Source organism: Sinocyclocheilus rhinocerous, unplaced genomic scaffold (genome assembly GCF_001515625.1).
Source record: "Sinocyclocheilus rhinocerous isolate Xijiao unplaced genomic scaffold, SAMN03320098_v1.1 scaffold1074, whole genome shotgun sequence".
Taxonomy (NCBI): domain Eukaryota; kingdom Metazoa; phylum Chordata; class Actinopteri; order Cypriniformes; family Cyprinidae; genus Sinocyclocheilus; species Sinocyclocheilus rhinocerous.
In genome coordinates this window covers 70,073-85,787 of record NW_015642525.1, presented here as the reverse complement: position 1 = coordinate 85,787, position 15,715 = coordinate 70,073, and the positions used below count along the sequence as shown (strand labels likewise).

At 38.4% G+C, this 15,715-nt stretch overlaps 1 protein-coding gene across 2 annotated transcripts; it reads right to left on the bottom strand.

Moving 5' to 3' along the window:
• Nucleotides 1-6,185: 6,185 nt before the first annotated feature.
• On the bottom strand, nt 6,186-13,258 carry LOC107756047 (bromo adjacent homology domain-containing 1 protein-like). Of its 2 annotated transcripts, none has more exons than XM_016573023.1 (7): nt 13,235-13,258; nt 9,754-10,956; nt 9,120-9,367; nt 8,160-8,319; nt 7,702-7,781; nt 7,186-7,277; nt 6,186-6,724 (listed from the first exon to the last, which is right to left on the bottom strand). In XM_016573023.1, exons 2-7 carry the CDS (start codon nt 10,934-10,936, stop codon nt 6,538-6,540), a joined length of 1,950 nt encoding a protein of 649 aa, XP_016428509.1. In that variant the 5' UTR covers nt 10,937-10,956; nt 13,235-13,258; the 3' UTR covers nt 6,186-6,537. The 2 variants fall into 2 exon arrangements, with proteins under 2 accessions (XP_016428509.1, XP_016428508.1); XM_016573022.1 differs by lacking the exon at nt 13,235-13,258 and adding an exon at nt 12,813-12,897.
• Nucleotides 13,259-15,715: the final 2,457 nt, after the last annotated feature.

Sequence of the window (15,715 nt, the reverse complement as noted above, 5' to 3'; positions counted from 1 at the left end):
GCCACCGCGCCATTGGCTCAGAGCATTACAAGGCTCCTCCCACTGCTCTCCAGTGAGTATCCTCTCATCAGCCCCTCCCCACTCACACTGATGCTCTCTCTCTCTCTCTAATTACAATGAAAAGGCTGCAAACTGAATTAAAGGGGAAATGAAGCTTTATCTGAATGCTCTGAAACACTAACTAGTGTTCAGTTAAACATCCACACAACATCTAACAGAGGACTAGTTTAGAGAGAGAGAGAGAGAGAGAGAGAGAGAGACTGCGGTGCACCAGATGACACACTGACACAATTACTGTAATGGATAGATTGATTTCATAAAACAGCTGACTAGAAATAATACAAAAGAAACAAATTCATAGACAGACTGATAGAAAAACAAATATATAATGTATAATAATCAGATAGACAGACATGTAGACAGATAGACAGATACAGGGTGTCTACAGATATGAACAAGTTAAATTTAAGACTTTTTAAGACCTTTTTAATACCACCTTATGTGAAATTTAAGACCAAGCCTGTGATGGAAATACACATTATATTACATACGTATATGTAATATTTAATGCGTTTAAATATAAAAATAAAACAAAATATCATCGCTTTCAAAAATGCTATTTGTTATTATGATATACAGTGAACTTTTCATATCAGCAGACAATATCCCATACAAAATATTCCCACAAAACAAAAGTGTCGCATCACCGAGATTTTTGGTGGAGTAAACAATTTATTCTGAAGCAATATTTTCATCAGGATCATCATCATCATCATCTTCATCAGTGGAGGGGTTTGTTTATCGTTCTCTAAACCACAGATTAGTACATGCAGAGACTAAGGTCGATTTGCTTGAAAATATAGATATTAACGCGTTTAAAATATGGATTTAAAAATATGACACAATGCATAAATACTATTTCAGTTTTTCTATAAATTCAGTGTGTTTTACTATGTATTATTATTATTAATGTTTTGTTTATATTGTTTATATATTGTTTTATCATAGTATTAGTATTATCATTATATTGAAATCGCTTCTTTAAACAATTTTTTTTTTTACAATTTAAAAGTACTTTGTAAATGTTAAATTTACTAGTGATGTGAGTGATTTTTTTCTGCACCATTCATATCTTTTAATTCGTTGTAATTATTAGTGAAATTTACTAGCAATTTCTGAGTGAATTATTTTTCTTTTTTATGTTTTGTAACTATTTGTGAATTTTGCTAACAATTTATGAGTTAAAACGTTTTGTACACCATATTTTTTCACCTTTAAAATAAAATTACTCTTTGCAATTATTTGTGAAATTTACTAACAAACAATTTATTTAGTTTCAACAGCTGACTGAACACAAGACTGCAGTCCCTGCTTGAAATAATAGTTTTTGTGATACTTGAGGCCCACTTAGTTAAACCATTCACTCATATTCCTAATCTTTAGACCAAGTCTGCAAAACTATAAGCTCATTACATGCTTTAAACTCAGCTTGATATTGTAAAACAAACTTTCTGCAAAACTCTAAACAGTTCTCTACAGCACACACATCATTTTAAACTAACAGCTCTTTTGTTTAATTTGAGAAACACTGCCACACACAGTGATCATGTGTGAAAACACTGAACATGCATTCAAGCCAAGTCAGAAAGTCAACTTTATAAGTGCTTTATTCAATATAGACTGTTTCACAGCAGCTTCACAATAGCATCAGATTCACATTCTGCTGTAAAGCAGCTCTAACAAGTCAATAGTGTGCTTCTGCAGCTCGAGTCAGTTCAGTGTTGATTCAGTTCAGTTGCATAACTGTGTGAATTCATCTGTATATACAGTGTTTGTGTGCACATGCATGTACAGTATGTGTGAGCGCTGTGACACTCCTGTGCTTCACTGCTCTGAACACACTAAAGACACACGAGAGCAGTGTTGGACATTCTTCACATCTGTGTGTAGTTTGGCGTGTATGTGGATAATTATGTTATGTTTGTGTGTAGAGTTACTACGCAAAAATACCATTTTTAGAAGAGTTCAAATAGTTTTGAAGAAGTGTTTGCTTTTGCAAGATGTGTGTGACGTAAAGAATTGGATGCATTTTTCAAGTTTCATGAGATTCACTTTTATATTTTAAATGCATAATATTGAGTAATCAGTATATTATGATTTGGCACGAGACCTAGCTTTGCAGTGAGAGACACGCCGGGAGCCTGAAGGACGGAAATACAGAGGAATTACTACATAAGTATAAAGCAATTTCTGTGAATTATATCCAAAAATGCCTTACTGCTATAACACAGTGGTTACCATAAAAATATTATATGAATATATTTAATATATTATATAACATTTACACATTAATGCATTTACTAGATGCTTTTATCCAAAGTGACTTACAAAAGAAAAACAAAGCAATTGTCAAAGAGCCAGGTAAGTCTTTCTAGGAGAATTCAGTAGAGAGAGTCCAGAACAGTCCATGGGAGTGAACGGTAGACCGGACAGTGAGTAACTGAGATGTGTGTGTATTTGTAGTGTGGCTTGATTGGTGACAGCAGGTGCGGGTGATCAGAACTCAGGTGACTGTGATCGGGTGATTATCCTGGATGGCGACTGAAGTGACTGTGATGAATCCCTGACAACAATATTGTAATACACAATATTATATACTATGACAATATTAAAATTAAACAACAAAAAAATGTTAATTGTTATTTTAGTTTCAACAGGTACATCTAGCGTTTTCACAGAAACTCATGTTAAACCAGTGTTATTTTAGTATCACTGACATTATATTGTATTTTTTAATGAATATTTTGAATTTTATGTTTTATTTTTATATTTTGCATTTTCATTTTAGTTAATGTTTTAGCAATTTATTGGTGTTTTATTGAAATGTAAATGTTTGTACAGGTCTCAAGCACAGGTTAATTTCTTCTCCATGTATGAAATAACTGCATCATAAAACCATAAACTTGGCCTATGGTTACATTATCAACATATATACACTAACTATTATTAAGATCTGTTGATATTAAAAATAATTGCATTACCATTAATGTTATTTAATTGCCATTTTATTAACATTAAAAATAATAACAATAAAAAAGGCCTTTAAAATTAAAAAATGTAAAAGTCATGGGTTTAATTCCCAGGGAATGAATAAAAGCATACGCCAATGCATAAATAAATAATTATCATATTAACATTTTTAAATGATATATTTTTTTAATGGTTCCTCTAAAAAAAATTTTTATTAAATCTTCACTGAATGCATGTATTTTCGCATGTATGAAATGTTGTTCTAAAACTCTTTGGTTTATTCTGTCTTACTGCGGCAATAAATGACAGGATTCTCATCAGTAATCCATATTAATAAAAGTTCATGTTTTTGTACTGTGAGCTGCAGATTTTGATTGGTTTATGATGACAATCATGAGTTTTTGAGTTTTTCTCTCCAGGAAGCAGCAGGAATATGAAAGTCATTGGTGTGAATGTGGAGCAGCTCTGATTAATCCATATTCAACAGCAATCCTGTCTGTCTGCTTCCATCCTTAAAGAGGATCAGAGCTCAATCACGTGTGCGAGGACACGAGACGCATGAACACACACGCACGCCTGAGTCCATACACACTGTGTGATTCTACTCACTGAGTACTGACCTGCAGCAGAGCGCACACACACACACACACAGACAGACAGACACACACACACAGAGACACACACACACACACACACACTCACACTCTCACACACACACAGACACACACTCTCTCTCTCTCTCACACTCACACAAGCGTGTCACTGAAGACTGACATCTGCTGGACACCGACAGTAAAGCAGGACTGAAGCAGCAAAAATAATGAACAAGTTTCAACATGAAGGTCAGAAATTAAACTTGACATCAGTCACTAAATCAAACATGAAACATGCTGTCCTTCCATAAAAGCAATAAACCACTTGAGTTCATACATTAACTAAAATCATTAAAAAAAATGTTACATGAAAAAACTTAACATTTACTGATATTAGTGCTGTCAAATGATTAATCGCGATTAATTTCATCCAAAATAAAAGTTTTTGTTTACATAATATATGTGTGTGTACGGTGTATATTTATTATGTATATATAGATACACACACATGCACTTATATATTTAAGAAAAATATGTTACGTTTATATATTACATATATTAATATATGATATAATTTATATGAATATAAATATATACTTGCAAATACATGTTAATATTTTCAAAATATATGCTGTATGTGTGTGTATTCATATATGCATAATACACAGTACACACATATATTATGCAAACAAAAACTTTTATTTTGGATGCGATTAATCGCTTGACAGCACTAACTGAAATAAAATAAAATATGACTTCAACTAGTGGTCAAGGCTCATTTAACTTGATCTAATAAAATAACTAAAACTGAAACAAAAATAAGAACTATATAGACACATTGAAAAAAACAAGGAAAACTACAAAATGAAAAACAACAAATAACTTTTAAATTAAAATGAAGAGTAAATCTAACAATAAAAACTAAATAAAAAAATTTATACAAAATAATAGTATCTCAATTATTTAAAAACAAAATGCTGTTACACATGGCTTATTGCTTTAAAATACGTGTTTTATAATATCAGGAGAATCAGCAAACAGAGGACTCACAAAAGACTTCAGTTTATATTTGATAAAAACTCTTTCATTGAACAATAATCAGCCAGCAACAAACAAATGAAAAAGAGGGACAAAATAAAGACATCAGATAACAAATATTCATACCTTCTCTTTTAACTTCAGAAAAACACCGCGGTCTGAAACTCTCCATTTAACCTCGTCTGAATGAAGAGCTCGTTAAGACTTCATGATGTGATGATACTCATAATTGAACACAAAACAGAGATGATAATAAATCTACTGCACTTAATATTGAGCACAATATTGCAGCAGCACTTCAAAACACTGTTAAACTACGAGGACTTGAAATATAGATATATGCGTATACTCCGTTTTAAATACTTTCTTTAAATACAATTACAAGTCTCCAAAGTATGCTAGATAAACACATTTATGTTAAGGTGCTACTAAACAGCTGCGTCTCTCATGAAGAGCAGAACTATATTAAACACTAATAATGAGATGCAACTAACCATATAACGCTGTCTAGATGAAGCAAATGAAGCTGATTTGATCCAATTAAAGCTCTGCATCTAAAAAAATCGAGTTAAATTCGTAGGAAAAGACAAAAACGACGGGGAATGTAATAGTGCAATTTCTCTAGGGGCGTCGGTTCGTCAAATGAATATTAAAATATATCTGTGCATTCTAGAGAAGTTAATTTCATGCATATAAAACATAGATCTCCTTACAAATCAGGCGGAACACTTCAGCTGATGAATGTTTTGTCCTTTGGTTCGTTTGGTCAGATTTCAGAGAAAGAGGCTAAATTAGTCCTTTACAAAAGCTACTAGACACTTTGAGCGCGAGCTTCAATCTGACGACTGATAATCAGAGCAGAATGAAGAACATCAGCTGAGCATCACACAAACACGCCCTTAAAGGGACAGTTCACCCAAAAATCACACGACAGGGTAGAAAAATACTATGGAAGTCAATGGCTGCCGTCAAGTGTTTGTTTCCAAAGTATCTTCTTTTGTGCTTAACAGAAGCCAGAAACTCTTGAGGCCCGCTCACACCACGATAACTATACACTGAAAACTAATTCATTTGAAATTCAAATCAAATTGATTGATTTGTCGCTTTAAATGCTCAAACTCTTTAAAGTCTGATGTTTTTATTGTTTATCATTTAGACGATATGTGACCCTGGAGCACCAAACCAGTCATGAGGGTCTATTTTTCTGAAATTGAGATTTATGCATCATCTGAAAGCTGAATAAATAAGCTTTCCATTGATGTATGGTTTGTTAGGATAGGACAATATTTGAAAATCTGGAATCTGAGGGAGCAAAAAAATCTAAATATTGAGAAAATCATCTTTAAAGTTGTCCAAATGAAGCTATTAGCAATGCATATTACTAATCAAAAATTAAGTTTTGATGTATTTACGGTAGGAAATTTACAAAATATCTTCATGGAACATGAGCTTTACTTAATATCCTAATGATTTTTGGCATAAAAGAAAAATGTATAATTTTGACCCATACAATGTATTGTTGGCTATTGCTACAAATATACCCCAGCGACTTAACACTGCTTTTGTGCTGCAGGGACACATATAGGTCATCTGTGTTGTCACAGTTGTGGTTGGAACTCAATATTTTCATAAAACGACAACGATTATAGTTATGGTTATATCGTCATTAGTGTGAACGGACCTTTAATCTGGATCTCCTGGTCTGGATCTGCGGAGATCTAGTCTTGATATTGTGAGATATTTTATGAAAGCATTCAGGATCCTCTGGAGCTTCTTCATCGTCCCTCAGCAGTGTGACAGTCCAGTGTGCGTGACAAAGCTTCAGCGAGCGCATGAGGAGGAGGAGGAACGGCAGACTCATCCTCAGCGCACAGCTTCACTGCGGGTTCTTCAGGATGCGTCCGAAGCGGAAGTCGTAGACGTGTCTGCACAGATACACCAGCCGCGGATCCACGCCGTCGGGAACCAGGCGGTGGGCGGGGCCAGCGCTGTCAGAGGGGCGGGGCATCAGCGGGGCGTGGTCGGACACGCCCTCCGAGCGCCGCTTCAGCAAGGCACAAAATCTGTAACATCACACGCCACTGTCAAGTCACCTTTATTTATATAGCGCTTTAACAACATAGATTGTAAGTTAATGCTGTTAAATAGAGAGAAAATGAAGAGTTCAGTTAAATCCACTACTGTATTGTATATGAATCTTCTACAGTCTATACACAGTATTAAGTTCAATTACATAATAAGCAACTGTTATTAAATTACAGAAAACATAAGAGTAATCCCTTCCTTTACTTTTTCAAGGGAAAACTACTGCTTAGTAACTAGTTAGACCCAACACTGATTTCTTATAAAGAATCACAATTGTTCTTTATTTTCCATTTCTGAAGTTAATTGGCAACCCTAATGATGACGTAGTTATATTGTGACACCCCCGACGGCGGCGCTTTCCTCAAAAAACTAAAACACATCAGTTGTTTACAACATTAATGCGTGTATAAGACACGAGTCTGACGGGAACGGCTCTGACCTACAGTACTGTGCTAGCGGCAGAACGTAGCAGCGGTCCTCGATGCAGGCCACGCTGTTCTCATCCTGATGACGGGAGGCGAAGATCTCGTTCTGAAAGCAGACGGATTTACTCCAGCAACATCATGATGCAGTGCTGTGGCTGCTACAATAACACAACACAAGTTCCTCAGTCAGATTACTCGCTCAACTAACTAGTAAAGTAACGCATTATCTTTTAATCTACAAGAATCCGAGTTACTTTTTCAAATAAGTAACTCGTTACTTTGTTTCCATGTATTGAGTGACAGCTCTGGTGTTGTCATGGTGACAGAAATCAGGAGTAAGTGCAGAGCGTTGTGTGTGAACATGATCTTACTGTAGTTCTAGACTAAATATCAACATGTGTTTACTCATCTCACTGCACACAAACACATTCAGTGTTCCTCACAATCAATAAAAACAGTCAAATGCAATGATTTGTAAGTTGCTTTGGATAAAAGCATCTGCTGAATGACTAAATGTAATAAGAGCAGACCTCGCAGTGCATGCTGGGATCTCTGCCGCCCTGCGTGTGCTCAGGACGATAATACCAGAACAGACTCATCATCAGCTCTCCTGAAACAACACAGATCAGGCCACACAACTCAGGATCTCATTCATTCAAATTAAACACTAACGTCATTCCGCCCCCAAAAAAACACTAAAAATAACACTTCATGTCATAAGATTCATGCAAAGCATGCTGGGAGCAGCACAAATTCGCTGTCTAGTTTCTGTTAACGCAACAAAAATGATTGATTGCATTTCCACAAACAACAAGAGCAGGTTAAACACCGAGCAAAGAACTGCACGAAGGTGTTAATGAACACATGACAGAAATGAACACATTTGTATTTAAGAGAATGCTTCTTTTCTTTTCTTTTCTTTTCTTAGTGTGCAATAAAGCAGACAAAACAAGCCATCACTTAAATGACGATTCTTCCTCTTTTTCACCTGTTCTGGGGTCTTCCCACAGAGCGGAGATCTTGGCCACGTACGGCAGGGATTTCTTGCGGGGTCCGGACCGTACGAGCACCGTGTCTCGCACCCTGATCACCTCTCCTTCACGCTCCACTCCTTCATAACACTGACGGAGAACCGGCTCGTCGTCGCCCTGCAGAAGCACATCCGTCACAGCGGAGACGGACACTGCATCCACTTCACATTTCTAGATTAGATTCTACTTTATTGTCATTGTGCAGAGTTCAGAGCCAATGAAAGGCAGTTAGCATCTAACCAGAAGTGCACTTAACATATATAAATATAAAATATGTGTAGAAGGGCAGAGACCAGCTAAATGCAAATGACTGTAAATACAACATAAGGTGTGAAGGAAGTATAAACAGAAGGTGCATTATACAGTGTGGTGTGTAAAGCAGTCTGAAGTCACCAACAATACATTGTATGGGTCAAAATTATACATTTTTCTTTTATGCCAAAAATCATTAGGATATTAAGTAAAGATCATGTTCCATGAAGATATTTAGTAAATCTCCTACTGTAAATATATCAAAACTTAATTTTTGATTAGTAATATGCATTGCTAAGAACTTCATTTGAACAACTTTAAAGATGATTTTCTCAATATTTAGATTTTTTTGCACCCTCAGATTCCAGATTTTCAAATATTGTTCTATCCTAACAAACCATACATCAATGGAAAGCTCATTTATTCAGCTTTCAGATGATGCATAAATCTCAATTTCACAAAACTGACCCTTATCACTGGTTTTGTTCTCACATGTGTTTATATATGGCCAATGACCGTAACAGTGCAAATGGCATCAGGAGGCAGAAGCGTGCAAGGGAATGTGCAAAACAACAGAGGGAACAATAAGAAGATAGTGAGTGTTGAGTGGAGACAGGTTATTGTACATATCTGCTCAACGAGTCTCCAGTCCTTCAATCACTCACCGCAGTAAACACCTCCTTCTCCGTGGGGACTCCGACGGGACGCCATCCGTTCGTGGCCTGCCTCTGCTGTCTGGCACTTGCTGTGGGGTGTTTCTGGGAGGATCTGCTGTGGCCCACAGTGAGCGAGCCGTGGGATGGTGTGGTGTTTTGAGGGCATTCTTTGCCCATCTGAAGCCTGACCTCGGCCTGCCTGCGGTCGGACATCGTGGACAGAAGACGTGGGACGGCCGGGGGAACGAGCTCGTCTTCTAAAACAGCACAATAGGAGTGTAACACTACATTAAAAGCATGCATCTCAATTTGAAAGTCAAGTTTCGGTATGTGTATGGAACAGCAGGAAGAAAAACCAAAAAATTGCTTTTTTTTGGCTTATGATTTTTTTGCACCCTCAGATTCCAGATTTTCAAATAGTTGTATCTCAGCCAAATATTGTCCTATCCTAACAAACCATACATCAATGGAAAGCTTATTTATTCAGCTTTCAGATGATGCATAAATCTCAATTTCACAAAATTGACCCTTATTTTGTGCTCCAGGGTCACATTTATAAATGAAAGTTGGTCCCCCCCAATGTTCAAGACATGGTCTTGTCGAACCATTAGGTTGGTGATATGGTGCAGCAACACATCATCACCTGTTTTAATGGGACGGCTGCAGCTGGAGAAGGAGCAGGTCCGGCTGGCGACGGGCTGCACGGTGCTGAAGGCGAATCCTCCGACCCGACAGGCCCGGCGGCAGCAGAAGGCTGGGTGTGGGATCCGGCTCAGACTCGGCCCGGGGTGAGCGATGTGGATGTAGTAGCTGGAGCAGCAGGGCTCGGCGCACAGAACCAGGCACTCGTGCTTGACCCGGTGCTCCTCGCCGAGGAAGAGCGCCAGATACTCCGGCGGACAGCAGAAACACGGACTCAGCTCCTCCTTCACCAGCGTCACTGGATGGTATCCCAACATGCTCTGGTATCCGGGTTTACTCAAGCCGTGGCTCTCCGGACTCAGGTTTGACTCCAAGCTCCTGCTTTTGCACACTTCGCAGGCGCCTTGCGATTCCGGCTGTGGTTTCTTGGACTTCTGCGCTGCTTTGGGTCTGTCAGATCTGGTCCTGTGCTTGTCTGCGGTCGAGCTAGTGAGCTTCAGCAGCGCGGCGGCGTTGAGTCCAGCCAAGCGTCGGGGAACAGGAGCGTACAAACTCACTCCAGCCTCATCCGTCTTGGGGTTTTGGCACGTCTCGGACTTTCTGGCTCTTTTGGAGCAGGTTTTCGTTTGCTCTGTAGTGGCTTGTTTCTTCGTGGGCTTGGCACCTGGCGGCCCGTCGGTTTTCTCGAGCAGAAGGCTGTTGAGCGCCTCGGCGTTGAGCGACGCTAGTCTACGTTTGCGTGGCTCCTGAGCTGAAGCTTTATCGAAGGTTTTGAGGCGTTTCTGCAATGGCTCCCTGGTTTTCTCTGCTTTCTTGTGGGCTTTTTTTGTCTTTTTGTGTTCTGGATCTCTGTTGGGATCCACCTCACACGTCTTGGTCTCATTATCTAGACGAGTGAGCAATACGTGACAGCTCAAGGCCTCGCTTCTTCCTCGTAACGGGTAGAGCTTCCGATGGCGCTCACTCGTCGCATTGGACTTTCCTTTCTTAGTCTTACTTTCATGCATTTTCGTTGAACGTTTTGCCAAACATTGACTCTCCTTGTCTTTCTTGGCCTTGCCTTCTCGCGATGAATGCGCAGGCCAGGCTCCGCCCACTGTTTCACCATGTGACCAGCTTTCTACGTGGCCCCGCCCCTCGCCGCGATACCGGCCAATGGAAGCGTTTTTCCGAGCATGGGTCATCACATGCTTCCTGAGAAGAGCTGCGGGATAGAGAGGATCTCACGTTATTATGAACAAGACACAAATCACAGCTTTTAGTAAGAACAGGGTTTCTGCAGCGTTTAAGAAAGCAAATGTAAGACTTTCTGCTCTGATTTAAGACCCGCAGAAACTGATTACATTCAAACATCGTTTTCTGCAGCTATTTGTGCTAATAATGTCACACAGCACTAACATTTAAAGAACAGTTCACCCTGAAAAATAACCTGAATTCTGTTCATTCTGTTACGGACTCTCATGTCATTCCAAACGTGTTTACTATTATTTTCTCAGTGGAAATTGTGAAAGTTGATAGCACAGACTCTATTGGAGGAGAGCTGAGCTGACGATGACGTGAAGATAGCAATGCACCATTTCTACAAAAAATCTGCAAGATTTATTAACGCTACTTTTACAAAATATGCATGAATTTATTCAGCAATTTATGAAGGTTCTATAAATGTAATTGTTACATATTCTATTGTAACTGTACAACATTATAATATTTTGCACATGCAACTTAGCATAATCTTATTGTAAAAGACACATTTCATTCAATTTAACAAATTTACTGTTAATGCAGATGATGCATTTGACTTGTTTTCTCGACTTGTTGTGGCGTTCATGTTGTAAAAGCCATCTTTCCGACATAACCTGAGTGCACCAATAGAGCACCATGATGTGTTGTTGATAGCTTCTATAGTTAGCAGTATTCGCCCGTTCACTTTTGCTGGAGCGCCTGAGACTGTTCAAAACATCACTTTGTGCAACATATGTTTCTAATAGCATGAGGGTGAACGAATAATCACAGATGCTGAATTTGGAAGCAAGCACTAGAATACTACTCTCACTATTTTTGCCGTATGTTTCTATGGCAGTAGCATAAAGCTCAGAATTCAGCAAGAATATGAATTCGTGTAGGTGTCTCGATACATGAAACAACAATCCTGCATCCTTGAGCAATCGGTATGTGTCCCTGCAGCACAAAAGCAGTGTTAAGTCGCTGGGGTATATTTGTAGCAATAGCCAACAATACATTGTATGAGTCAAAATTATACATTTTTCTTTTATGCCAAAAATCATTAGGATATTAAGTAAAGATCATGTTCCATGAAGATATTTTGTAAATTTCCTACTGTTAATATATCAAAACTTAATGTTTGATTAGTAATATGCATTGCTAAGAACTTCATTTGAACAACTTTAAAGATGATTTTCTCAATATTTAGATTTTTTTGCACCCTCAGATTCCAGATTTTAAAATATTGTCCTATCCTAACAAACCATACATCAATGGAAAGCTTATTTATTCAGCTTTCAGATGATGTATAAATCTCAATTTTAAAAAATTGACCCCTGTGACTGGTTTTGTGCTCCAGGGTCACAAATATTCTTCGAACCTGCAAGCCTTCAGTTACACCTGATCTTCAACCTTTAACTGACCTGCGAAAACACTCGAATGTGATGAGTAACATTTTGAAAACAAGCGAACACATGCTCTGCTATCGGCGTGAATCCTGACGTCACGCATGTAAGCGCGAGCGGAGGGGATTTAAAGTTCGACGCCGAACCTGGCGCTACGGTCGTGACGTCACGCCGCTTATTAGTTCGTGACGTCGTCGCGGTGTTTGTTGTTTATTAGAACGCGAGAGGCCTGACGCCCTCCTTCAGAAATAACGCCCTTCCTCAACAACAACAACAACAACAACAGCATCGGTGGCGTTAAAACACGAGCTCTGCTGCGCGCTATCAAGTTATGGCTCGCGACGCAATTAAAGCGCCCTTGATTTGCGTGCGGAGATCAAACGCGTTCGCGGAGCGCGTGATTAAACGCGTGTTTATGTGCGCGAACACTCACCAGTTCAACGCGCGGTGAAGCGTCGCGGTCCCGCGGGTGTTTGCGCGTCAGATGCTGCTGCTTCTCTTCCTGCTTCTGCGCTGAACTTCACGCGAACCAATAACACACACACGTGCTGATCCTCCTCATCCAATCAGGAGAGCACGCTCGGCGCATTACAGTACGCGTCATATTCGGCGTCAAAATGTCAATAATTCGGGAAAAAATTCTATTGAGGTAAAACAATTAAAAGTGGGGAGAAAGTCTGATGATGAAATAATTGTGTTTATCCAATGCATGTTGGCCCCAATTACTCGAGCTCTGCTGCGCGCTATCAAGTTATGGCTCGCGACGCAATTAAAGCGCCCTTGATTTGCGTGCGGAGATCAAACGCGTTCGCGGAGCGCGTGATTAAACGCGTGTTTATGTGCGCGAACACTCACCAGTTCAACGCGCGGTGAAGCGTCGCGGTCCCGCGGGTGTTTGCGCGGCAGATGCTGCTGCTTCTCTTCCTGCTTCTGCGCTGATCTTCACGCGAACCAATAACACACACACGTGCTGATCCTCCTCATCCAATCAGGAGAGCACGCTCGGCGCATTACAGTACGCGTCATATTCTGCGTCAAAATGTCAATAATTGTCACGCGTTATAACGCGCGCACGCTTCGGGAAAAAATTCTATTGAGGTAAAACAATTAAAAGTGGGGAGAAAGTCTGATGATGAAATAAATGTTTTTGTCCAATGCATGTTGGCCCCAATTACTGGCACCCCTAGAAATTATTATGAGTAAAATATCTCTGAAGTATATTCATATTTACATTGTTTAGCACACCAGGGTGACTAGAGCATGAAATTCTCCAGCTATGACTTCTGTTCCACAGGATTATAAACATGAGGAACACAAATTCCCTTCATCATCCATCACAAGTAAGAGTAGAACCAAAGAATATAGTTCTGATGTGCAGAAGAAGATCGTTGAGGATAGAAAGTGTCTGTAAGAAAAGAGCTAAAGCATTGCAAATCTCCATTTCCACCATCAGGGCAATAATTAAGAGTTTCTAATCAACTAAAGATGTTATGAATCTGTCTGGAAGACGACGTGTGTCTATATCGTCCTAACGCACGCTGAGGAGGAGAGTTTGAGCGGCTAAAGACTCTCTGAGGATCACAGAGATGAGTTCAGTCTCAGGGTCAGAAAGCATAAAACATACATCATGTTGTTCAGGAGGGTTTCAGGAGCGATCCTCTTCACTCATCCAGAAACAATCTCCAGCATATCCAGCTGTCAGACGCGACTGGAGCTTCGAACGGGACGGGCTTCTCTGCTCAGATGAAACTAAAAAAAAAAAAAGAGCTTTCTGGCAGCAAACCCATCAGATAGGTTTAGTACAAAAAGCAGCCCATGCTCACGGTTAAATACACTGCTGGATCTTTAATGATGTGTGTCTGTTTTTCTGCCGGAGGTCCTGGACGTCTTGTTCAGATGGATTCTATCAAATACCAACAGATGCTAATCTAAACCTGCCTGCCTCTGTTAGAAAGCTTATAATGGACCATGTTTGGATCTTCCATCAAGACATTATGTTTTTATGTAATATGACAATACATTTCATATATGTAAATTTATGTATTACACTTGCGTATGGGTTCTATTGGCATAGTGTATGCAGTATGAATGAGATTCAGTCATATTTTAGAAGTGAAACATTTTATCCATCGGAAGTATTTGGACATTTGAGTCACACTTCAATACACCTGAATCTCTGTAATCAAACACTCTTAAAAATTGATTCCCAAAGAAATCCTTTCAGTTAGGGCTGGGCGAAAAAAACGATAATTATCGCGATATAATTTTCCTTGATAAAACGATAACAAGAGTTCAATAAATGTTCGTTATAATGTTTACGCGCCAAAAGCGAAACAGCGTGACTCATTTAAATTAATTTTCGCCATATAAAAATGAGGTTGCTACAGTTTTTAACAGTTGTTTCTGATTTTGAAAATTTAGATCTGCATCCAGCTACTATCAAATGTGCATTCCTAAGGGAAAAAAAGTAATATTATTATTAATATCATCAGACAGGCAACACAAACCTGTTTCTTGATTTGAAACAATATCACTCATTAGAACATGCAGACACTAAGAAATAATTTTTCTATTAAGATATTTATTTTGTTAAGGAAAATTAAGCAAAAATCTGGCTTTAAACTTGGAAGAAATAAAGATTTGCCATTTATCGTGATAATTATCGATATGGTAAAAATTACCGTGATCATTTTTTTGGCCATATCGCCCAGCCCTACTTTCATTTTTATTTGTTTGTAATGTAAACAACATTACCTCATCCGTCTCTCCCAAACCTATAACAAAAGTGTCCCTCGCGGGTCAAAATGACCCGAAGGCTAAAAATGACACAATTTTATTTTTTGGTCCAGAAATCTTATATTGATCCATTTTTATATATTTATTTCTAAATATTTATGTAGGTTTTTCTATTATTTTTTGGTGATTTTTATTATATTTACCTTTTATTCTGGATATTTTTAAGAAAATATAAGCAAATAAGCAGTTTTTGTACATTATTTCACCAAAAAAAACAAATAAAGACAATTTCAGTCCCGTTTCATCAAAAGCCAACAGATGGGATTGAATCACTGAGTGTCTCTGATGCCATCTGGTGGGGAAAAATTACATAAAATTGCATTTTATGGTTACAGCCACTAGAGGGGCCTATAGAACCCTATGGAGATTTTTAACTGAGCAAAACAAGTGAAACATGAGAAATGAGATAATCTCAAGTCTTCAATTTGGTTGTTTATGGATTCAAATATATATTGAAACAAAAACAAAATTTTTTTTATATATATATATATTCTAACTGAATTATAACCTAAACATATGTATATTCATACAATTTCATAA